General features: G+C 38.3%; 1 protein-coding gene across 1 annotated transcript; it reads left to right on the top strand.

Annotated features, from left to right (window-relative positions):
* Positions 1-1274: 1274 nt before the first annotated feature.
* On the top strand, positions 1275-25071 carry TSPAN3 (tetraspanin 3). Its single transcript, XM_055716346.1, has 7 exons — positions 1275-1456; positions 13229-13420; positions 14484-14558; positions 18244-18345; positions 18701-18853; positions 19128-19211; positions 24127-25071. The coding sequence occupies exons 1-7, from the start codon at positions 1394-1396 to the stop codon at positions 24217-24219; spliced, it is 762 nt and encodes a 253-aa protein (XP_055572321.1). The 5' UTR covers positions 1275-1393; the 3' UTR covers positions 24220-25071.
* Positions 25072-26195: the final 1124 nt, after the last annotated feature.

The following is a 26195-nucleotide window of genomic DNA, read 5'->3' as shown; positions in this document are numbered from 1 at the left end:
TATAACTGATTGTTACTCGTCTGCCTTTACAAGACTGATCCCTAAAATGTTAAGGCCCTCAATAACATGGTTAGTTTTGTTCCCACCTTAGAAGTAAACCTGGCAGAAAAGGCAAAGACAAGCGATTGGGCGAACTCACCAAGCAGGGGAGCACAGCTCAGGAATGACATTTATTTCTAGGAAAAGGGGAGGATTAGAGAGGAGAAAAAGATAAAGATCAAGAAGGAAGAAGGAAGATACCACGATGCCAGAAGGGGGGAGGGGTTTGGTTTGACTAGCGAGGTGGCAAACAAGGCCCTCACAAAGGAGGGCTGGATCCTGCAAAAGAGAACTTTACCAATAAATATGGCAGCAAATACTGGATGGGTGTTACCTTGCCCTCACTGCCAGAGCTCACGCGCAGTCTCAGCAAAAGCACAGCTTGTGGAAACCATGCACATCTTCTCATAACTTCTTAAGTTACTTTTCCTTCGCTCTTCACTGGCACATCCCACCCTCTTTGGATACATCCAGAATATTCGGACAATTATTACACTTGTACTTTCCTCACAGTTTGTTGGGTTGTGCAACAAGAGCATGTTCTTTTACTTCACTGGAAGCATCACTTCTTCCCACTAGACAAATGTCCTGATTGCAAAATGCATGGTGTTCCCCTCATTAAACATTTGCTCTCCCTGCCTGCCATTCCTGGTGCACAGGTAACGTGGTCACTGGGACCCAGGTTCCATCTCTCTTTTAAAATCCACCAGCACACCCGGAGATCTTACAGCCCAACACCTTGCAGCTTTATGCCCTTTGCTGGTGGCAGGTTACCAAGGCAACCCAGCCAGCGCGGTCCTCATTGCTGTTATTTTGGAAGAGATATCTCACGGGCAGCTGCTCCTTTGTGGGTTCACCTCAGCTCTTGCCCCCTGCCCAACACCTCCTGAAGGCACAGAGTCCTGCCACCAGCCGCCCTCAGACAGCAACTGAGCAGGGTCTCTTTTTCCCTCATGCTCTAAACGCCTACTAAGAGATGTCACTGGCTGTGCTATGGGGGAATCTCTGAGGGCAGGAGGAGTGCTGACCGCTCCAGCCTAAGCTGCCATCGAAGCTTACGAACAGCGTCCCTCTCCTGAGGGAGGGGAAGGAAAATCGCTCGCACCATTTCACAACCGCCCCTCCGTGCCGCATGCGGCGGTTCCTTTAAGGGGGAGCGGTTCGCCATCTTAGGTTCCTCCGCCCCCTCCCGCCACGTGACGCAGGCGGCCGCCATCTTAGGCTTCCCGCGCCGCCGCCTTGGCTCCTTGGGGTCACGTGTGGCGGGGCCGGTGGCGGAGCAGGGCTGAGGGGAGCGGAGGGAGCCGAGCGGAGCCGCGCGGCCGGAGGCTGAGGGGCGGCTGCAGCAGGCGCGATGGGGCAGTGCGGCATCACCTCCTCCAAAACCGTCCTGGTCTTCCTTAACCTTATCTTCTGGGTGAGCCTGGGGGCGGCTGGGGAGGGTCACGGTCTCCGGGCGCGGGGCTGCTCTGGCGTGAGGCCCGGTCCTGAGAGCGCTGCGGGCCGGGGCCGGGCCGCCTCGCCGCTCTCTGGTCCTCGCTCGCGTACGGCAGCAGCTGCGAGTCCCCCCGCGCCGCCTCGCTGCCTCAGTTCGTATTTACATGCTTTCGGTTTAACAGGCGTATTGTGTTCCTTCGCGGGGATCCGTGTTCTAGCGGTGGGCGCAGTCCTTTCCATCCCAGCTCACACACACACACACCCCACCACGTTCCCCCCAAAAATTCTGAGGTGAGTGAAGCTGAATCTGTTGCCTCAGTAACCTGGCAATGAAGCTTTAACGAGCATTAGAGATCTTGAGGTAGAGACGCTTGTGTAAATAAATTCAGCTTGAGATGCATTATTGAGATTTTCAGGTCCTAGTGAGTTTAAATTTTGTGGAGCTTTTATGGCCATCTAGGCTTTGGCCTGAGACTTTAAGGACGTCTGTCCCAGATACTTCGTGGTAGGTATGGAGCACCATTTTCTTCCATGTATTTTTAACACAAAATTGGGAGATAGATAGATACAGAACTTAACAGTCAAAAAGCCAGTTTTATGTTTCGCTTTTTCCAGTAACCACACTTGCATCTTAGTGTTTATGTGTTGCTTAAACCTCCCATAACTACAGTTATGCTGACGGTCATACCGGGGTTGGTAGAACAGTAGGTTGCTTCCTATAAATGACCTTTCTCAGGATGGGCATACAGGCTGTAGCTTGGCATTATATTCACTGTAATAAGTGGCCTCTCAGAACAGCATGACTCTTAAGTAAATTAAATAAAATTAAAGATTATCTGTACACTTTTAAGAATTCCTTTTCTGCATTTAGCTACTGCATTTCTCATCCTCTAATCCCAGCTCCAGGAACAGAAGATCTGTTGTCCCAGCTGTTCAGAGATTTCAGCTTTGAAAAAGTAATAGTGGGTAACAAGATATTAAAACCTTCAATTGTAGCTATATATAACTACATCATTTAATATTGAAAGCCACGTGAAATCTATAAAGTGTTAAAGGATAAATGTTCTTGTCTGAGGTTTTATGAAGGAATGCCTCTCATGGGTGCCTAAAAATGAATCGTGGTCAGGGTAAATGCGTATCTGTTCAGTCTCATCAGCATTTCTCTATACAGCTGTTCGGAGAGATGAGCAGTAAATGTTGAGGCATAGTAGGAGTCTGCCATTTTGACTGAGGTGTATAGGCTCCATTCTTTGTCTTTGAAGTATGTAGTAGTTACATGAACATTTTAGTACAGCCATTTGTTTAGAATGTTCTTTGTTGGGTGTGGCGTTTTGTTACATGCATAGTTGCAAGTGGTATTTAAAAAGCTATTTAATAGCAGCTATGTCATAAAGTTTTTGACTGAACACAGTTGTTGAGTTGCGTTCCTGATGGCATCTTGAAGTACATTTTTATTTAGTTGCTGATATGAATTATGTGCTGTTTTGAATAAATGAACACAAATTCTGTGTGCAATTTCTTCCCCGCCATAAAAACTTAGTGGTAGTTTTCTTATTGTGTATCTTTGAAAGATATTGTTCGTAATTTGCTGTGTTTAGTAATGTAATTGCAGGTTGAAGTTTGCAGTTATTAGCTCAAACAGTGGGGGTACAAAGTTATTTTGTCTAATGCTGAATCTACTGCTTTACAACTTTTAATGACATTTTGAGACAAACTTGACTTAATTTAGAATGGACAGATTGATTGTATTTAGATAGGATGTAGTTCATGTCAAATTGAAATGTCACCAATCTTGTATTCTGTAAACCACCTCCAGCCTAAGAAGTCAAACTTGTGCTGATAGCTTGTCAAAGGAGGTAAAAGAATTCCAACACTTTATCTAGGATATTTCATTTGTTGACTGGGCTGACTGTGTGTTAACATTTGGTGCCCATCTAGTTGATAATGTAATTGCTTTTGTGATGTTACAGAAGTCTTTTGCTTGTCATTCATATGTAATTCTAATTTTGGTAATGAGATTATCCAGATCTCCACTGAGACTTGACAATAGGTAACCTCTTACAGTTGGTCGAGTAACTGTGAAACCTGCTTTAATTGCTTTTATAAATTTAGTGTGTCTCTAGGCTATAATCTATAAATCTTAGTATTATTATTGTATTATGGTCATCATCTTCATGGTCGTTTGTAGTAATAGAGTTGCTTCTGCATAGTTTGCTACTGGAAGTTCTGCAAAAGTAGCTGATCAAAGTGAATTATAACTTACTTCCCTGACACCTGGCCCCCTGCCTTGCCAGGGGTTTCATGTTTGTGGGAGGGTGTGAATGTTCAGGGTGCTTTGGTAGCTGTCCTATGAATGCAAGATGTTCAGAATATTATCACTTGCCCTGCTGAAGAAAAAGCAGGCGTGTTTTTGTTACACTGTATAGTCTAGGATGTAACTTTTTTTCCCTTTCAAGCCTTCTGAAAAAGGCAGATCAGGCTCGCTGACAGGTCAGAGCCATACCCACTTACTCATCATCTAATAACCCAAACTCCATCCAGTTTGACAGTGATTCTACAAGTTCATCTTCTCTTGAATTCTTGTGCTACTTATTTTCCAGCTACTAAATTTCCCAGTTGACACTAAAAAAGTCATCTTGTTTTTTGTATGGTCTTGTGAAAATGTTTTTCCTATCCTGTTAAATTCTTATATTAACATGTTAATAATTACTACAGGATTTTTATATTTAAAAAAACCCAATGGGGTATAGAAACTACATCACCTCACAATATGACAGGTGCTAGTTTATTATATAGAAAGCTGGATGTGCTTTACACACCTTTCCAAGTTTTTGGTATGATACTTTGACAGTTTAGCTGAGTTGGTTTGCAGACATGTCAAACATTGAGTACATCTACTGTAGACATACAATTGACCTTAAAACGGAGTACTGCAGGAAAAGTCATGAGTAGTAGTAAGAGCAGCATGATATAGATCTTGCATGAAGTGCTTGTTTTGAATTTTTGATAATTTGGCAAAGAGTGCTTAAGCTCAAAGGCACTGTACAAAGAAAATCATTGATAAGAAGCATCAGTTAAAAGTTGCCTTAGAAAGATCAGAGGAATACAGATCAGGTTAATATGTTTCTCGGTGTTTTGTTGTTATGATTTAGTATTGGAGTAAATATGATAAATGGCAAAGGAAAAGCAATCCTTCAGTTGACCTTTATCTTGTCTTAAGTTTGCACAACATCTATTTGGTCAACTAGTGACTTCATTTTTATTTAGGTGATGGCTAAGTTGTTTTTTTATTTTAAGGAAAGGTATTGCATAGGAAGTAATTGTGAATAATATAACTTAGAAATTAAAAAAAATGTAACTTCTAGTACAGAATTCTAAGGAATAGTTTTGGTAGAGTGGAAATCCTAATGATCAGTCTGAAGATTTGGGATGTGTATTTTTTTCAGTGGGGAAGGATCAGAATGACTGGTGTGACAGGAGGACGTTAATCTGTAGTCTTAAAAATTTTCAACACTAGTTGATAATTAGAAATACTTGTTTTTTTTTCTTGATGGTGAGATGTTGAGTATGACTGATCACAAATAAAAGATGATGATAAAGTATTTGAGAATAGGATGTTTTAAAAAAAATAAATAATCCCCAAAACTTTTGGTAAAGTATAAGTCTGCACTGATTTGAAAGAGGAAGAAATAAATTTACCTGAAAGAAATATCTAAAGACTCCTGTCAAATGTGTTTATTTTGTGAACTCTTAATTTAGGGCTTCATTGGGTGGGTGACTTGCATAATTCAGTTGAAAACACTTTGAAGAAATGAGATGAAGACAGAAATGCTAGGGAAATGTTTTCAGGCATACGTTTATTTAGTATATAGGATAGAAGGATAAATATTCAGAGATGCTTGTAGTCTTGCTTAGAAAAGTGAGTCTGTCTAGTTTATATTCCCAAAGAATGTATGTGGTTTGACAGCCTGCTCTGCTAAAACAGTACTTAATACCCTGTGCTTGCTTCGAGGCTTTCTTCACCTGTGTCGTCCTCCTTGAGAAAAGGAACGAGCCCTGCTTCTCTGATACTTTGAATTCAGTATTTATGAACTAACTTTTTAAGTTGCTTTCGCAATTATTTAACTGACTTGAAATCATTAATTTTATAATTAATTTGACTAAGCTATTATAGAACATTCTTTGGTATGATTGTCTGGAGAGGTCTCAGGGCTTCAGTTCTGTACAACAAGAATGCTTCTTACAGTTCTGTGCTCACTTTACAACTTACGCACACTTACAACAGTACAGCAACCACGGCATTAGAAATTAACTTAGAGAAACTGTCTGTGCTATCCTTATAAAAAGCAGTAGCTATCAATGTTTATGTAGAGTATTTTGGGTTTCTGGTAGAGGAGAAGAAAATGCAGCAATGGGAAAATTCATTGAAATTTAGCAGTAGAAAGAAAAGGTAGAAAAGTAGAGCTGGCTTCCTCCTACATGCAGGAATAAGCAAAGTTATTTTTCTGTTTTATTGGGAGCTTGAGAATTGCTTCTGAACTGGACTTTAGAAGCTTGGGTAATGAAGAAACTTCTTGAAGTTTTTTTTGTGATCAAAGACTATAATTGACAGGTGATCCCAAAGGATACCTATCAGGGATTACTTGACTGAAACCTTTTTTATCTTAAGGGCAGTCACTGCTGGGTATGAAAGTTGAATGTTTTGTGCTTCTGCTGCTATGATAGTGAAGAGTGTGTTTGCAGGGTTGTGTAATGGTTTGGAATTGTGCATTAAAGAATTTTTTTTTTTAAAAAAAAAGGATTTAAAACTATCATGCCTCTGATATTTTTTTCTTTTCTTACAATGTTTGCATATGAATTTTCAGGTAGCAAACATGGGCCAGGCCCTGATTTTTGGTAAGGCTTCAATTTGGTGGTATCACTTACGTTTCTTTACAGGGTGAGTTTCAAGTCTTTGCCTGAGATTTTTTTCAGGACCTTTGCATCTGGTCTTGTGCTTAAAAGTAGAGCTAATACTTAACAGAAGCAAAAACGACTTGCAAAGCTAAATGTGGTGTCTCTGAGTAATATGTGGAATTTGAAATACCACTTTACTTTGTAGAATGGAGTAATCATCCTTGTTCTTGTGTGGGGAAAGTAATCTGGACACAGTGGACCACCAGGTCAAGTTAAAAGCCTGATGACTAGGTGTAAAAGAATGACTATATTGTTAAAATCTTTTCTAGTTGAAAAAAATAACCAACCCTCAGTCTGCTGATGCACTGCCTCTTGCAGTTAGTGATGTTTAAAGTATGTAATGACAAATGCAAAAGCATCCTAGCTCAGCCTTTTGCTTTAACTGCAAAAGCATTTGAATTTGCTTTTTTTTTTAATGCATAGTGTTATGGAATTGGATTTGGCTACTATAGACAAAGCAGTCTGGCATACTTGAATTTTACATGGCTTTGTTTTATAAGCCTTTAAAGTATTTCTACCTGTGTTACAAAGTTGAATGGAATTGCTAGCTTTCTTGTCCCAAAGGATTTTGGAAGACAGTTAAAGCTCAGTGTTCCAGTTGAATTATTATTGATGAGAATGAGAACAAAGTGTCAGGAAACAATATATTGAGTTCTGAGGTAGATGGGCACCAATTCAGGCAAGTAGAGAAAAATAATGTAGGGCATGTGGAGAGGGAGATGAGTAGCAAAGTGCTGAAAAGAATGTGAGAGAAGTAAACAGCAGAGATATCCTATAGGGCCTTTGAAGTTAAAACTGAGGAACTAGATTTTGAAGGACAGAAAGCTTAAAAAAAAACCCTTAAAGCAGCAGCAGATCAGGAAGACACTTTCTCTGACAGTAATCAGGCTATGAGTAGTGTTGGAGAGAGCCAAAAATGTTCGTGGAATACAGCATAATTCAAATAATGGAGAAGTAGTGTGGAAAAAAACGCTTGAAGATACTATTCTAAGAAGCCCAGAAACTGGGTAGCAAACCATAATATCAGCATCCTTACACAGGGGCAAGAAATGTTCAGGTATTGGTAGGCATGGAGAAAAGTGACTGTTGTGAAGAATGAAACTGATTACAACTGTAGACCCTCAAAAAACTCTCCTGAAGTGTACAGTTTTTGTTTGGTGGTTTGGTTGTGTTTGGTTGTTTGTTGTTTTATTTTTTTTAAAAAAAAAAGCATGTTTGTGTCAGACTAGAAAGGCAGGCAGGACAAAGATGCACTGAAGTTTAACATGAGAGCAGTGCACAGGTTGGGAGAGTGGTCCTAGGACAGGATTCAGGCAGAAAAGGTGAGGGACTGTTAGTGTAGAAGATTTTTTTTCTGGGTTTTTCTTCTGCTTTTTATCAAAGTCTATGCAGGCAGTCTGTGTGAATATACCATAGGTATGTCTTGAAAGATGCTTTATTAGTGGAATGAACAGTAATTGGTTTTAGAGTGGTGTCTGTATTACTACCAAAATTTACCGATCAGCAATGGTCAAGTTGGCAGTAGTAGGAGTTTATAAGTAGGTGTTCTTTCCAAAACGGTGAAATATTCCTCTTATTTAATTGGACATAAGGTGTGTTTTCTCCTAACATGATACTTTGCTGCTACCTTACTTTTCTTGTTCACAGACTTTGTGTTTTTCAGAAAACTGTGACTAAATGCAGATTCTAAAGGGACAAATACTATTCTTTGGCCGAGTTAAGTGAAAGAGTACCAAAACCAATTCAAAATCTCTTTTTTTGTAGGTTCTGTTGTTGTCCCAAAGTGAAGAAAATTCAATAGCAAGGTAAACGGCAAAAGTAATGTGAAGGACAGTGCTTTGTGAAGCTTTAAAATATTTGGATTAAAATCAGATCTGTTTGGGAGCAACATTAGTAGGGTAGTATAAGGAAGCATTAGTTTGTAAATTGAGCTGCAATGTCCAGGGTTGATAAATAAATGATCAACAGAACAAGTAGTGTGAACAACCTACTGTTTGTCTTAGCTAGACAGAATTTTAGCTTTCAGGCTGCTGCAATGTATGAGCATTACTGAAAACATGAAAACAGTTCTTGGTGTGTGTTTGCAGCCTACTTAGAGAAACAAACAAAACCCCCCAACCTTCAAACAAACAAAACCCCAGTGTTGAAATTGTTCCAGGGTGCGTCTACACAGTCTGTAGCCTTATATACCTCAGTGCATGTGAAAGGTGAAAGCTGACTTTGTGAAATAGGCGTGGGCTTAATTAAAAGGATGTATTATACCAGCACAAAGATAGGGAAAAGTTTACTTGCTGTAAGTACCCTGATTTTTAATATGCTTTCCTATAATGTTTTGAGTGATGTTTATCATGGCACGTATCATTGTGTCATTAGATCTTCCAGTTTTCCCTCCATTTTTTTGCATGCTTGTTTGGCTTTTAATAACTCCTTAGAGGCCCACGCCAAAGCAATAATATCCAGCTTTTTCTGAGCCATAGGAGGTCTATATATTTTTTTACCTTTTCCTCTGATGAAAAGGATGTCTTATTGCTCAAGCCTTTTGCAACAAACTGTTTTCATTGACTGTACTTTCTTGTCACCCTTCTTGAAGGTTAATTGTAAAATAAGTGTGCCACTTCAGGTTCAGTCCTACAAGTTAGATGCAAACAACTCTAAAAGGATGTGAATGCTGAACAACCAGTCATCTCCATAGAGCATGCATGTGACCTGGCACAGATTCAGGAGCTGCTGCCATCTCTATTCAGAGCCTTGAGCAGATTAAGTTCAAGAATGCTTCCTTCAGGCTCTGTTTATCAAAGACTTACTTAACTGTGCACAGTTCATATATTTGGCTTCCATTTAATGATAGGAAATGCATGATTCTAAGTGTGGTAGCCTTTTAGTTTGACTCGAGTGAGACTTCTGCAGACTTACTGTTCACTCTGCAGGATAATAATCATTGAGATTTGAATTATTATTTAATTGTCCTTATGTTTTGTGATACAGATTTCAGTTTCTCTAGATGATTCCCTCATCAAGAAAGAAATTATTTAAGTGCATGCTACTGTTCTGGGGGTTTGGCTTTGCCTTTTTTTCTTTCAACTTTATTCTTGGGTTGCAACAGGGAATAAATGTGCATTTAACTGGTGCAGCGCTGATCAAGGTAGATTGCATACTTTGTATAGGTAAAAGTAGCTCTTTGTCTTTATCTCTTGTCACAGTATTGGTGACTCAAATCAACACAGGACATGGTACTGTGGAGTCGGAACACAACCCAATTGTGCTGGGACTGGGTGTTGAAATTACTGAGTTGTGGGGAGGGAGGAAGTACCTAAGGCTAGTCTGGTCCTATCAACTGAACCACCTGTTGGCAGTTAGCACAGTAAATGCACCCATTTTCTGGTTTGGTTTCATACAAAGTGAGTCCTGTTATACACTGCTAAGAGTATTCAGTGCTGCAAACCAGAATGTAGTATGAGAAAATATTCAAAATGAGCAAAAAGGATTGCTACAAAATCACTTTCCTAATCTCAGCTATAATGCTGTTTTTGAGACCTCCCCCTTCCTGATTTAGGCCTTTGAGCAGGTTGAAGAAAACACTAAGCGTCCCGTGGTTGTGATGTGAAATGAAAGAGGATGACATTTGAAGCTTTTTTCCTGTAAACTAACTGGGTAGTGTTGCAGTGTGATAGACTAGGTATGGTACCTCTTAAAAAATAGTGTTAAACAGTTACACAGGACAGGAGTTTTGGTCTTTGTAAATTTTAACCTGTGAAAGATGCAGCAGGCACTCTTTCCCCCCCACCCTGATTACTAACTGAAGAGATTTTGAGGAAGAGAGCGCAGTAATTTGTAAGGGTATGGTCACCTCAAGTAGAGTCAATGTCTTTATATTCAGCTTCCTCATGATTCTAGTGCAGTGTTCGTAGATATGAATGCATGCTTCTGTACTCAAAATTCTGTAGCCTCTTTCACAGAAACACTGGTTCTACAACATTCTTTAGAAGCAAAACCTAAGGCTAAATGCTGCTGTGGCTGATTAGTCATTGAAGTACCACGTGTGGAAAGGATTTAGTAAAGTGAAGACTTCTTCAGATCAGGCTGCTTTAATAAGTCTAAAGAAAAATCTGCCTTTCCAATAGTAATTACAAAATATTAGGGTTTTTAACAAGGACGGAGTGTGACTTTGCTTTGAGACAGTGTTTAACCTCTGTACTTGTCAGACTCATCTGGCATAATGCTGGAAGGGTGAAGTGTCTTAAAACTGTATGCTTCTTGAAGCAGGGAAGGAAAGCTAACACCTGTAGACAGTTTGTTGGGGCTTTTTAAAGTTCAACTTTTTTTGTGTCAAATACATTCTTTAAATAAATATGCTCATGCAGTTTAGGAACCAGATTTTTCTTAGAAAAGAAGGAAGCCACTTAAATTTCATACAACAGAGGACAAATGGCTCTGATTTCAGTTTTGTGCTGTTTTCTGTGCCTGGTGCTGGTCACAGCTGTGCGTTTTCACCTGCCACCTTGCAATATACCGTATTTCTAACAAACATTTTAGTTCTTAGAAATTGGAGATTACCTCACCAGCCTGTCATTCGCAGGCTTCATTGCTAGGCAACAGTTAATGTAATTCCATTGTTCAGTGACAGTACTTTGAATCTTTGCTTTATATATAGAAATTGTATGTCCTATATCCACATTTTGCCATGTTGTACCTAACCTGGCAGGATTTGTATAATTGGATTAGCATTTCAACATCTTCTGTGCAAAGGGGTGATTTTGTAATAGGTTGTTCAGTTCAGATCATCTTGTCTGGGAAAGATGTCTTGCTGTTGGTCTTTGACTGTTACTGAATTTTCAGTTTTGCTACCACCGTAGCACCTTTTAGTGGATGAATGTGAGCCTCCTCTATACTTCTAAGATTCCTGCGGAGTACACACTTACAAAGAGGCAGAGAGGTGAAATATATTGCTCATATCCACAGAGAACTACTGATACTTCAGAGCTGGTTCTCGATACCTTTTTCTTTGACATAGTGTTTCTATAACAGAGGTGCTGTAGGGGATATGCTGTGTGTAGAGTAGTATTCTAGTAGTGTTTATGCAGTATTGTTTTATAAGAAGTAGTTGCAGTAATATTGCAGTACATCTAGTACATAGTAGCAAACAGTGCTGAAATACTAGGTACCAGTCCTCTTACGTCTTGTTCTCTGCCACGCTGAACAGGTTGCCCAGGGAGGCTGTGGAATCACCATCCTTAGATTTTCAAGACCTTGGACAAAGCCTTGAGCAACCTGGTCTGAATTTGTTGTTGACTCTGCTTTCAGCAGGAAATTGGACTAAATGATCTCCTGAGGTCCTTCCTGGCCTGAATTATTGGTTCTTTGATTCTACAATAGCATGACCCAGTCTTGTAGTAGTATAGCTACTAGCTATATGTGTGTCTGTCTGCCTTCACTGTCACAGCACCACTGGGTGGGAAGGGAGGGCGGGAGGCAGCTTCCAACATTTTTTCCTCAAATCCGAGCTGAAGTGTGTAATACTACAGTTAAGTGAACTCTTGTGTCTGGGGTATGCATTGGATTGTGATGGGGATAACTACTGGTTACAGTGAAGTTCTTCAGATCATAGCTTAGCTTTGCATCCTCTGAGCAGCTTGTTTTAGCTTAGCCTTGCATTGGGACGCCATAAATGTCATGAAATATTCAAATTTTGTCCATCATTGCAAGTCAGTTGAACATAAATGCTTCATGTTAATATATAGCAGAACTTTTTCATTCTGCAGGTGAAGACAGTTAATAAAGATGTTTATAAAGCAAAAATTGGTAAGGTCCTTTTGTTTTGAAATAAATGTATGTTAGCTGGCTTGTCAAGCAACAGTTGTCCTTCACTAGGTCTGCTCAGCTTAATGAAAGGTATTGATGTGTTGAGATTTCTGTAACTGTAAGGGAGGTAAGATATCAGATTGATGCAAGTGCTTTGTCTGAAGTGTTTTAAATGTAGATAGTGGCAGATCCATCCTATAGGTCTTATTTGTGGTAACTTTAAATGATTGTTTAATCAAGACCAGTTTGTACAATGATCCTTCTGAGAATGTCTTTTAAAAGTTGTGTTATGTGTCTTTAGGTATTTGCTTCTGTCTTCTAATAATTAGTGGTTTGTATTTGTTCCTGCCTGATCTGTTGGTTAGAATCACATTTTCCAGTGCTGTGAACACTTCAGAAAGGTTGTTTCTAGCAGTTCATTTTTCCCTAGCAGAAGTTAGTTTGCAATGTGTGCATGTATTCTGTTCTAACATTAAATCGTCGGTGGTAATCAGCAAAATGGAAGAATAAGTAGAGGGTAACAATGGCAGATAAAAGAACTGCGTACATGCTCTGAAAAGCTGTTGAGTAACAAATCATTTGCTGTTCAGATGGGCTGCAATCCTGTTCTCAAAAGTATGAGACACTGTGTGAATATCAGACTATGCAGAAGGTTTAGTTCACAGCATGGGAAGGAATTATTTGAGAACAGGGAGTGAGATTTTGTTGTCATAGCATGGTTACCCTCATTTCTTGATGATGTGCCTCAGAAGGCTTCCGTAGTGTAGTCAAAACTAAATCTGCCTAGATTAAGTGTAGTTAAAAACTACTGGCTAGCCCCACTTGAGATGTTCCTAATAAATATATGCTATAGTCTAATAAAGATGTTAAAATTTAAATAAAATCTAACGTCTGAGGAAGACTATGGTGTTTGATAAAATAATTGTTGCAAAGTACCCTTGCTGAAAGGAGGGTTTGGGGTTCAAAGAAACTTACCATGCTAATGTGTCTATTGTAGGCAGCAGCAGGCATACTGTGCTACGTGGGAGCCTATGTGTTCATCACATATGATGACTATGATCATTTCTTCGAAGACGTCTACACACTAATTCCAGCAGTTATTATTATAGCTGTGGGAACACTTCTTTTTATTATTGGACTTATTGGGTGCTGTGCCACAATTAGAGAAAGTCGCTGTGGACTTGCTACGGTAAGTTGCAGAGTTCTTATGTCATAGTGTTTGGCTGTTGTATATTTGGCTACCTTCCCTTTTAATAGACTTCTAAAGTATTTTAAATTTGTTCTCATCTTATTTTATGGCTTGATATGTTTTCCCCTTCTATTTTGTTATTAACATCTCATGTCAATTTTCTGTTCCAAATAATGCTGTTAAATTAGCCATTTCTGGCAGCAGAGGGCTCCTCAGTTTTACCTTTTTGAGAGCTGTGGTCATCTCATTTAAAAGATGTAAAACCATATGATTCAGTCATAACAATTTTTAAATCTCACTTTGTTCTGGTTGAAAGGCTGAAATAGGACAGAGGGAAAGGTGATCCAGGAGCCTCCTTGGTTTTAAGTATCTTGCACTGAGGCTAGCTGAGGGTGGTTTCAATGCCTAAATATTTTTCTTCATGGCTTAATTTGGACATTTTGCTTGCAGTATTTTATGCCATGTATTTCCAAGTATTTTAACTGTAATTTCACCTTGAGAATTAGGTAAGAGAGAAGACAGACCAGTATTTAAACTGTCCCCATTGGGCTTTTCTTGGTGGGTTTTTTGTTTCGTTTTGTTTGTGTGGTTTTTTTTTTGTTGGATGATGTGTAGACTTTTAACAGTTAATTTTAAAAGTGCTCTTAAATATAGCAAGACATACACATAGCTTGCTGTTTCTGTCAGTTGTTATAGAGCCTAATGTGAAGAAACATTACCTTAGTGTATCTGCTACTCTTTAATAACAGCCTGGGTAGCTTCTTTGATGTGACATTCCTATTCATCTAACAGAAGATTGAAAGAAACAGTTAAAGCACTCCAGTACGGTATTGGCAGTCCTAATGATTAGCCCTTGCTTGGCTGGGCAGCTTCTTATTAATTGGTGAAGCTATGAACACTAAAGTTTCTTGAATGAAGTTAATTCTGGGCTCATTTGGTCAACTTAATTGCCTGCTTTAAGTTACCTTGCCTGAAAAATTGTTCCAAATAGCTGACTCTATTTGGAGACTTTCAGAAAGTAAATGGGTAAAACTGTTTGCACACTCTTGATTGTATTTTACAGTTTGTGATCATCCTGCTCTTGGTTTTCATCACCGAAGTGGTGGTGGTGGTTCTTGGATACATTTACAGAGCAAAGGTAATAACTTCTTAATTTCAGTAAATGTTTTGTTGTGAACTGTGACAAAAATACAGTGGTGTAATTATTACTGTATTTGATTCTGTAGAACTGTTAATGGATATTTGTTAAGGAAATAAAACCAAACATCAAAGTGGATTAATTCTAGATGTCAGTATCTTAGAATACTGATGTTCTATATTTTAAATAAAGTGGAAAGTCTTGTCTAGAAATATCATTAACAGTTGAACAGCAGAGAGGAGTCTCATGGTATTTGGTACCTTTCAGTTTTCCAGATGGTAGTCTAATTTATTTATGCTTTGACTTTGTGAAGGGTTTAGGTTACACAGTATTTGAACCTAGAGCATATTGTTTTGATGTGCAGTAACTTAAATCTTGTCTTGTGTTTTGGTATACAAACTAACTGCATAACAATAAAATTAAAAAGATCGAATGTGTTTATGTGTATGGTCTAGCTTTTTGCAGGTGGTTGACAGGTTTTATGGCTAAAGAAATTATGACTTCTCACACTGTTTAGTGGAAGTTAAGAAAGAGGACCAGAAAAATGACATCAGTTGTGTTTCTACCAGCATAATATGCAGTAGAAATGTATCACATGGTATTAGTGATACCAAAATGCAGCTTGAAGGAAAGAAATTCCTAACTTGCAGGTCACTGCCTTTTGTTATGTCCACATCTAAATTTTGCCAAGAAATTAGCAGAAGAGGCATTTTTAGCTGTGACGTGTAATATGATTGCAGCATGTATAGAACACTCCAGTGATGTCTTAATAGCAAGCTGAACTACAACACCATTTACCTTTCTTGGGACTTCTATGTTTACATAAACAGCACAGGTTTTAGAATTCAGTATTATCTCCCTGCTTTTTCCCGCTATCCCGGAAGATGCGGTGACACAACCGTTAAGTAAAAAAATCTAGTTTTTGCTATGTGTACAAAGGAAGACTGCCTTGAGTAAGCAGCTGGCAAGAGGACCCTGAACTATGAATTATAAATCTGACTTAATAACAGAATAGGTTGCTTCAACAAATATGCTCTATCAATGATGCTTCAATTCAGGATATATTTCTGTCATGGTCTACACTTGATTTCTGATATCTTGGCAGCATGCTAAGATTACTTGAGACTCTGAAGCTTGTAGTCTTAAGTAGACCTTGGAAGCAACTGAGGAAAGCAGTACAGTTCCTGGAGAATGGGAGATGTTGAGTTCTTACTTGTTAACTTGAATGGTTGCCTTCTGCTCCAAGACTTGCAGAGGCATAGTGTGCTATAGTTATGCAGGGACTACTGTGGATCTGATCAGGACTAAGCTGTGGTCATCTTACTCTTTTGTGTTCCAGTCTTAACGTGGGTTGCTCTTCTTTCAGTGAACAGCATTCAGAGCAGATAAAAGCAGATGCATACATCTTTCTTCCCTAGCCCATCTGAAATTACACACTTGAAACACTTGAAAATTGGATTGGTCCCAGCTGTGGTTCCTGTTGCCTCTCATTTTTGTCTTGCTACTATACAATTTCACAGCTATAGGTAATGCAGAGTCAGAGCTTGGGAAAGAGGGAAGGTGGTCTCTTTTTGGTCTTATGTTAAGGCATTTGTGGGAGTTAATATTTGAAATTTAAATCTTAAATCTTTTGAAATGACAAGACAATTTTCTCCTACCCTGCAATACTTAGTATCTTAAACTATTGTTTTCAAGGTGCAACAAGAGTGTCAGAAGCAACTTAAACTATTACCAGTGAACTAGGAGGTGAAATCTGCTTAGGTTTCTGATTACATTTGCCTGGATAAATAAGACTGCTCTGTGCTTTGTCTTTTGTTCTGTTTCTGACATGGCATGTATTGATCTGTGGGATTTTTTTGTGTTGGTTCGGGGGGGGTTTTGTTTGTTTTTTTAAAGGCACCAGAGTCATGTTGGAACTACTTTGACTGTACAGACTTCCAAAACTTTACAGACAAAAGGCAAGATTGAAGTCATGGCAGTTGTTCATCAAAACTGTTGGTACCAAATGAGACTTAGTATGTCTCAAAGTGGCATTGTTATAAGTTAACTTATAAGTTAAGCGATTTGAAGATCAGCCATTGTATCTTGATTTTCAAATGTGTCTCTGAAAACCTGTGTGTGTAGATCCAATTCACACTCTTACTCCTTCAATACAATGTGAAGCATGCCTGGATCGCACTGTGATAGACTGGTCTGCTGCAGAATCTGCTGACATTGGTCCTTACCATAAAGTAAGGCTTTTTGTAAGCAGCAGTAGGGATTAAACGGGCTGTCAGTTGGTTGAGTTCTTACTGGCATTTTTTGCTTTTGGTAGAGTAGTTCACTCTTCATTTTTCGTAAAACCTGCCAGTTAGCTAGAGCTAGTGATTTCTCTTTGCACTGTATGCAATTTTGCATGGCTTTCATATGAAATGTTGCCCTGATTGAACCGTAAGCCAAATGATGCACAGGCAAGCACTGAAGTAAATGATTTTAAAAACTGTATGACAAATTGAACAGCTGTTTTGTTATATGAATCAGAGGTGTAAATCACATGGGTGAAATCATCAGTTGATTTTAAGCTGGTCTGAAACAAGATGCCTGTGCATGGTAAATTGACTTTTATTCGTAACTATCTTGATACAGATTTAGTTGTAAAGATAACCAGTATTTTTGGGGTGTGTGTGTGGTGATGAAGCTTGTGCTATTGCTGCAGAAATTCTTCTGTTAAAGCATTTCAGGGAATGATGTGTTGACAAGACCTTGCAAATCTGAAGAATATGCAGGCTTAGTTAATTCTCAGCCCTGAGATTACAATCCTTGGACATAATTCTTGTTGCATGTGATAGAAAAATTTCAATTCAGAGTTAGTCGTATTACTGAACAAATCTTTAGCTACACAAAACTTTCTGTGCATTGAAGTAACAGTTTACAAGAAAACATATTATTTAAAAGGTTCTAGTAAGACTTTCTCCAAAACAGGTATTATAAGACCCTTTTTGGGAGGAACAAGTGATGATTCTTGGGCGACATCCATTTCTAACACATCTTGACAGCATCTTTAGCAGCTTGACTCATCTGCAGTAGCTTTAGGAGCTATTCTAGTAACTGTTGCTATGTGCAATATAGTGCCATCAGTTTCTCAGGAAATGTGGGGGGACTGAACAGAGAGCTTGGTCACTGTAGGGTAGAATGGTCAGCCAAAAGACCTCATTTTTGAGAACTTACCTGTGTTCCAGTCAGAATGGGAAGAACAGGTAGTATAACTTGCTCATATCCTTGTGGTCCCAAAGGGAGCAAGTTAGCCCAGGTAGTTATACTGATTTTGGTTTGGAACTTTGAAGGAGGAGTAGAAAGTGGAAAGGTGAATGTATGCTCTTACTAGAGCCCTTAACTTCATGGGGTGTCTGCCACAATGTCATAATAAAAGCAATTTCTTTTGAGATGCAGTGTAAAACTACGTTGTCTAAACCCTTACGGAAGATAGCTGCTTGTGTTTTTCTTGTCCATTAGCTGCAAACTAGCAACATCTTTGCAAAAATCGTTAGAATTTTGAGAAGCTGTACCATTGAAGTATGCTGATGTCAAATGATAGGCAGTTACCTTAGTTTCCTGAATTGCTATAATTAGAAGTGAAATAATTTTACCTAAACCTGTATTACTTCTGTTGGTGTGCTAATGCAGATACTTTCCTCATACTTCACAGGTAGAGGATGAAGTTGATCACAGCATTCAGAAAGTATACAATGGATACAACGGCACAAATCCTGATGCAGCCAGTCGTGCTATTGACTATGTACAGAGGCAGGTGAGGCAGCAAGGCACATGGGAACTTTTCAGTCCTCTCTGTCTTTAAAACAGATGACGTGTTGCTCTGCTACTTGTGTAGCATTATCTTCCTTCATTCTAAGAAAACTAGGATAAACGGCTGATTTGGTCAATAAATAGCTTAACTCTGTTAAAATTAGTAGAATTAATGACACTGGGGATATGCATTTTGCGTAGTTGTAATCTATGAATCAGTGTTTGGATTCTAGTATTTGGTACTACTTATGCAGTAGAACATAATCTTACTGTACTGTGTTCTTGGTATTGCAGTTAAATTTCTGTCTTGTCCCACTTCTTGACTGATACACTTTGGCTCTTTACCTGTGACTTTTCAGTTGCGCTGCTGTGGGATCCATAACTATTCAGACTGGGAGAATACTGTCTGGTTCAAACAAACTAAAAATAACAGTGTGCCACTTAGCTGTTGCAAAGCAGCCCTCAGCAATTGTACTGGCAGTTTGACCCGCCCGATGGACCTTTATTCTGAGGTAAGACAGCTGAAGTATGAACCATGTGCTTTTGCTGATCATCATTTAATTTTCTCTTTGGTGGGAGTGTGAAGTCTTGGATGTATTTACTTTAAAAGGAAATAAACATAGATTGTAGAGGGAAGAAAACTGGCTTTTTTTAAAATCTGTGATGTACTAAGTAATGACTTTTTCTAGTGTTTGGATTATCTTTCTGTGTTTGCTTTTGAGTTTTTTTTGGTGTATGTCTAAATGTGGTTGTCGGATGGATATACTAGAAGTCTACTTGTTTCAGGGGTGTGAGGCTCTGGTTGTAAAGAAGCTTCAGGAGATCATGATGTATGTCATCTGGGCAGCGCTAGCATTTGCTGCTATTCAGGTAAGAGAATATTCTTTTCTCAAATCAAATTCTAAACTGGTGTCCAGGTTATTACAGGTACAAACAGGGTGATGACAGCTTTAGTCCCTACTTGTATTGGGGGATAAATGAACATCTGTCAAAAGGATCTAAACATTTTAACACAACTTTTCAACTGTGCGTTGTGAGTGCATATTCTTTTAGATTTGAAGATAGCTGAACAGTCAATGCTATGTGCGGTTACATACTAGAATGTAAATGGTAAATTTTTTTCTTGCAAACTAAGTATGAAGTATCATGAATGTTCTTTGGCATTCAACACTTGAAAAATTGGCATAATTTCCAACTTCGAAAGAGATAGCTCATTTTAGAGGTACATCAGCTTAACTGTGCTTCATGGCATACAAATGATGTCAGGACCACCTAGGAGATACACCAGGGTTTTTAATAGCATACTCTGCTGTTGTTCAACTGAGATTTCCATTGTGTGTTGAAGATTTCTTGGTTTCTGGCCTTCAGCCAAAAAAAAAAATTCTGAACAGGAAACCCTGCATACTTAAAATTGAGTACAGGCTGTCTACCGTATGAACCTTAATTGTTAGTTATTTTGGTCATAAAAATGTAACTAGATAAATAGACAAATGTGTATCAGTATTTATTCAGATTTTTTTTTGAAAAAACCACCCACAAACCGAAAAACCTCAAAACAATGAACAAACAAAAAAGCCTAAACCAACTAGGACAGTCTTCTAAACATATCTGTAAAATTGGCATTTTGAATGCTCATTGATTTGGTAGACTTGGTACACTAATCACATTTTCAGCTGTGCCAATGTTATGGCTGCTGAGAAATGTAGTATATGTGCTAAACCCCAAGAGACTTAAACTAATTTCATTGTTCCGTTTGTACCCTTAATAGTATTTGAATTCAGAAAACATTGTACTTGTGAGTCAGGTGGTAGAGGCACTGTTGTTTTCAAAATCAGCTTTGGAGCTGGATTGTATGTTTGAAGGTAAATAATGTTTTGCAGGCAGTCTTGAGAAAATATGGTTAAATTTCTATTGCAATGCTGCAAGAACATGTATACGGTAATATTGTTGAACTGTTCAGAATCAATTACTTCAGCTCTGGAACTTCCTTCTGAAATAAGAATGACAAAAAACCACCTTACAACTTTTAACTGTTAAAGCAGTATTTAGTCTGCTTGAACACAAGTATATTTGTGTAATGTAAATGAATGTATTTGCCATAACATGGTTACTGTGGCAGATCTGTTATGTGGGGAAGAAAACTTAAGAGTCTGGGTGAGCTGAATCCCAAGAAGAGACATTATTCCTAGTTTTGGAGTTTGCAGGTTGATTAATGTGTCTGCCCCAAAATGCAACATGGTTAAATCCTCTGTGGAATTGGGCCAGAATTTCTGATACATGCTTGCAATGGAAATGTGGCTGCTTGCATCCCTCTGTTATTCCTGGCTCATCAGATCTAAGCACAAATATGTTAGTTATATCTCTTCTGCAGTGGGTGCTTTTTGATTTGTCTCCACGTGTCAGTAATCAAGCTATTGGCAGAAAGTACATACTGTCGAAATAGTTTGTCAAGAAAATAGGAACATCAGATAAATTTCCTTCAAAATGCTATACTATAGCACTAGCAAATCTTTTTGCTTGAAGTTAAAACAAGCTACGTGATGCCTGTTTAGAAAAATAATAAAGACTAAAAATAATAAAAAAATAGAATAAAGAATAAAAATATAAAAATAAAAATGGAATACAGGGGTTTTGGGAATACCCTTGAAACTTCTGTGTGCTAATATTCCCGAAGTAGATTTAAATGTGATTACTATCGGTGGTGATATTCTTGTACCTTTGTTCCACAGTTCAAGTGGCTGTAAATTCATGTTTTAAAATTATACTAGTTTCAGTCAAATTGTTAGTAAACAGTATTCAAACTGGTTTATTTATGTCCTGAAACATAAGATGCAAGCTGTGACATCCTCTTACTTGTAATCCAGAATTCAAATATGTACTTAGCCTGATTCTTGGCAAAATAGTCTGTGGGGTAATTGAAATGGAGGTAAGAATGTAAACTTCAGCAGATAGCCTGTAACGTAGGTCATGTCCTGTGAACTTAGAGGAGTAATTGGGTGTTTTTACCTTTTTGTGACTATACTCACTGCAGAGTCCATTCTGAACTGGACATTGATCTGTTAGGCAGCAAGGCTGTCTGAAGGTCATTACCTCTAATAGCTGTCAGTCAACAAATTTAGTCTTCAGTACTTTCTTTAAAATGAAAAGATGGGAGAATTTTTGCAAGGCTTGGAATTTGAGGAAACTTAGTCTTTTCTGCATGGAAGTAATTTTTGGTATTCTCATTTTTGAGTTACTGTTGGGATCTTTCAGTGTGCAATAATTTCCTGTCTCAACCAGTGACAGCATGGAGCTAATAAATAGGAGGCAAACTAAAGGGAGCAAAGGCATTGCAGTGCAGTAGAAGTGCTGCTTGATTAGCTGCAGAGTTCATTCTTAAAGCTAGCTTTTGTAGTTAGGGATAACTTACAGGATGCTAAGCTTGGCACATGTATGTACAGTCAGTGGACTTTTTTGTATAAAAAAAGCAAACTGGTTTGATGAAGGATTGGATGTAGTTAACGCTAATAGGCAAATTTTAAAAAACTAATAAAACCCCAAACTAAACAAACCTGACTGGGAGATGCCTAAACTTTCCTGAAAGTTGAGGAGGGGTTTGCATGGCTACTTCTTCACCACAGGCTTCTAAAATATACTTTTTTCACATTATTAAGTAGCAACTGAAGAGAAATGGAATTAAATGCCTTAGAAAAGGGTTTAGAGGTGCTAGCATATTTTTTTAATGACATAAATATTCTGCAGAGAAAGATAATATACGTGAGTGAGTTGTGTTTACGGTGAATTCTAGGAGTATGCTTAGTGGCCTCAAAAAGGATATAAATGGTTTAAATAGTAACTCAAAAGATTACATGAGGTTTTATTATAGTACCTGATTGTTTAAGATTTTATACAACTATATAAATCAAATGTCTTGAGTCATTGAACAAGATTATTTTCATGTGAATAACGAAATGCAATGGGAACTAATTTTTGACATACATAGCTAGAATGAATTGGAACAAAAAACCTAAAGGAGATGTTTATCTAAAGAATGCTCTTGAATGGGGGATAAAGTTGAAGGTTTTGTTGTTGCAGGCTGTGTGCCTTCTTCAGAGTTTTGTAGCCACTGGCACCTATTATAAACTCTCCATCTCACAAGTCCAACTTCAGGAGTTTTTTAAATTGTGGGTATGACATACCTCCTCAGAAGGACTGTGTCCATGAAGAGTCATTCTCTCTTGTAACTGTTGGGGTTTTTTTTCATTCTGACATGAATATGACAACCTGAGTCACCTGATCTAGTTGAAGATTGCGCATTGCAGGAAGGTTTGACTGGATGACCTTTAAAAGGTCCCTTCCAACACAAACTGTTCTATGATAACATATATTGGGAGTTAGTCTATGAACTGGAACCACCCAGGTACCAATGGAAAATAAAGAAAGGTGCAGTTTTTACCAACAGGCTGGAGTGCTGTAGTCCAGGTTACTCTCAATCTCCATGTTTTGGAGGTTTTTTTTTTGAGCCTGAGCTGGTTGCTGCTGTAGATCTAAACCAGATAATGTGCTCCAGACAAAAAATATTACTAATCTTTACAGCTTGTTCCTTTCCGGGAAATTAAAAGCTCATAGTAGAATTTTACCATGCCTCTTCAATCATTGCTTATTTAGACTTGAGATTTTTAAAACATTGTCATCAGTCTTTCTGATGTACTGATGTACTATGTCACAGGTACCATCATTTAGGTTTAAAACTTTACATCTGATGTTTGCATCAGACTTTAAATAAAGAAGTGAGTAATTCTGCTGTTGTCCCAGTACTGTGTTTTCCCTGGGTTTTTACTGTATGAATGAAGAGGCTTTAAAATTGGTTGTTGTCTGACCCATTTTATTTTGTTCGCTTTCTGTTCAAGGGTTTTTTGGGGTTTTGGGAGTTTTTGGGTTTTAATGAAACTAACTTAACATCTGGGTGATGCTTTATAATCCAGAGCTGTGACAGGAGCCTCTTGACATATTTCCGTCTGTGAATAAACTTCTGTGCATATGACCAAATCAATACAATGTCTTACTTTACTAGAAGCTATTGCTAATTACTGTAGACCACAGAACACAACACTGTACCTGACTTTTTTTAGTAGGTAGTCTTATTCTACCCTCAATAAATGTGCAACTTGTGTAAAATAGTGTCCTACATCCTTGATTACGTTAATCTGGTCTAAGTCTTGTGAATGTGTATATACAGGGTGATCATACCCTAAATTCCTGGCAGACTTGCCAGCACAGTCATGGTATCGTGAATTTAACAGCAGAAAAATGTCTAAAAGTGAATAATTCACATTGGACTTAAGCTTTCTTTTATGACATGTTAACAAGAGATTGAGCATTTGAAAAATATTTCGGGGGTGAAAAAGTTTCATAACTCTTAAAGTTTTGCTCCTCATTATTTGCATAATGCATTTATAACGTATTTGAATTTCACTTTGATCTTTTTGCACCAGATACGGTATCTAAAGTTCTGTACCTTTCATTTAAAAAGAGTAATTTCTTCTATCTGAATTACCGAGCCAGAAGACAAGTGACTGACCAAAAAAATGTCCAAGACAACTTTGCAAGAAAATAAGGCTAGAGTTTGCTGTCCTTGCTGTTTGTGGCAGGAAATGAAGGTTTTTCAAGGACAGCGCATTTGTTGCTGTTTACCTTATGGGCATTTAGTCTTGCAAAGCATGCTGACAGTTTCTGTGCTGAGGTTAAATCTCTTGAAGTACCTTCTTTGTACTCAGCTTGTTTTCTTTTTTTTTTTTCTCCATAGCTTCTTGGCATGTTGTGTGCCTGTATAGTACTATGTAGGAGGAGTCGGGATCCTGCCTACGAACTTCTCATCACTGGCGGAACCTATGCCTAGAAGAGAATGCAAACACGCGGTTCAATCTTAACTCACTTAAGTGGAAGATGAATGGGCCAGGTCTACTGCAATAGTTCTCTTGCCCTAGGCTTAGTCAAAGCGCATCTTCCACAGTCAAAGACAGCCGTACTGTACACTGGTGATGGGCAAAACAACTCGGCTTTACACACACCCATATGTGTGACTTTCACTGTGTTAGCCAGCTATTCATGTATCTAAATGTTTTAGTATACTAGTAAACCTTCCAATTTCAGAGCCATTTGCAAGTGTAATTTGGTTGATCTGAAAGTCAAAGGATTTGTGCCTACTTTGGTAGATTACCTCTAAACATTAACTGACTGATGCTTGCATATAGAGAGAGGATGTCTTAAACCTTCGCTACGTGGAACTTTTTGGCCAAAGTTGTACAGAGGAAGCCAGCTGTGTTTAATTTGAGGGGAAAAAAAAACTTCAATCTTGCCCCTCACCAGTGTCACTTTTTTAAAGTCCAGTACGCTTTATATATATAGAATTGTAAAAAAAAAAAACAAAACAACCAAACAACCCACAACTAATCAAAATTTTAGCATCATGTGACTGCAGTTTTGACCTTGAGAGATCAAATCTTTCAAACAGTAGTTTAAAATACAAGCTGGCTTTTCAGGAGTATGATGTATGCACTACTGTTCTATATTGAAATATTTCATTTTTCTATGAAGAGCGGTTTTGTGTTGAGTGAACTGTTAGACTGTAGATCTTAAATTGGCTTGGAAACAATGTAGCCATGTAGAGTAGCCAAGTAGTATGTGAAAATGATCTCAACTGTAAATAGTAAACCTGATTAAATAAATCTCTGTATATCCTCCCTATAAACATGTCTTGTTTTCTGTTTAAGATTCCAGTGTTCAAATGAAGTCCTGTTGTGTTAGAAGCATAAGATTTAGTATGAAAGCACCAGTTTTAAGTGGCTTTGCTTAAAGAGATCTGTATTCAAGGTTTGCTGGAGGCTTAGTTGTGTTATTCATTCTTATTTGAAACAATACTAGAGAAACACAGCACAACAGATTTGGTTGAACTTGGTGGAAAGTTAACATCTTGTGAATACAATTGAGGAAGAATCTAATGCCTCTCAGCAGTGGGGGATGAATAGCCATACTTTAACTGCTGTATGTTAATTATGCATTAATGTGTCTTAGGTTATTCAGATGCTTAGTCTGCTCTTTTTTTGAACCCACCACTGCTACTTTTGGTGGCTTCAGTTGCCTGGCTCTTTGTAGTAGCCAGGAATGTTCAGAATTTCTACCAGTTAAGTGCTTTATCATGCAAAATAGACATGCTCAGCCAAACTGACATCAACATAATATTCTCAAATACCCCAAAACCCACAAACTACAATTATCTTTTCCTGAGTTATGTAGTCTGTTGAGAGCCGTATCTTGTGGGGTTTTAGGTTTCTTAGAGGAGTTACACTGCTGTAGAAATATACTTTTGGAATTCTGTGTTAATTTCTAAGGATGGGTGTCAGATGATAGGCCCTTAGGGCTAAGACTTTCATTCTTAGTATGGTATGTGGTTTAACCTGAGTGGCCTCCTGGGATTCTGGTGTTAAATTTCCCAGATGCGGTAGCAAGCCTGCTAACAGAATCTACTGTCAGAACTGTTGGTGAATTTAAGGATTATCTGCATCGTTTTGTATTGCATATTGTAGGTATGTTTAGTAAGATCCCAGACTAATAAGAAAAAATGACCCTGGCTTGTAAGAATCGGGCCAGAGAGGTTTTAAAACAGACACCTGTATTGCACAAAATGGAGCTAAGGATGCTTCAGAAAGTCGTCAGCTCTTACTAGCTGCAAGGCAGAAAGAAGCTCCACAGTCAAGAGCCTGAACATACCTCTTTGAAGTGAGGATAGTTATGGAGAGATTACAGTGCATGTCCTTGTTAAGATTGCTGGAAGACATGAAATTAGAGATAACTTGATAGTATAGCACCAAGTAC

Source organism: Falco cherrug, chromosome 7 (assembly GCF_023634085.1).
Source record: "Falco cherrug isolate bFalChe1 chromosome 7, bFalChe1.pri, whole genome shotgun sequence".
Taxonomy (NCBI): Eukaryota; Metazoa; Chordata; class Aves; order Falconiformes; family Falconidae; genus Falco; species Falco cherrug.
Note: the sequence above shows the minus strand (reverse complement) of the source record. Positions and strands in the feature narration are given on the sequence as shown.

Coding starts and splice junctions, on each gene's coding strand:
- TSPAN3 (XM_055716346.1), top strand. CDS start 1,394: ATGGGGCAGTGCGGCATCACCTCCTCCAAAACCGTCCTGGTCTTCCTT. Junction 13,421..14,483: donor GTCGCTGTGGACTTGCTACG/GTAAGTTGCAGA, acceptor TGTATTTTACAG/TTTGTGATCATCCTGCTCTT. Junction 18,346..18,700: donor TTGACTATGTACAGAGGCAG/GTGAGGCAGCAA, acceptor GTGACTTTTCAG/TTGCGCTGCTGTGGGATCCA.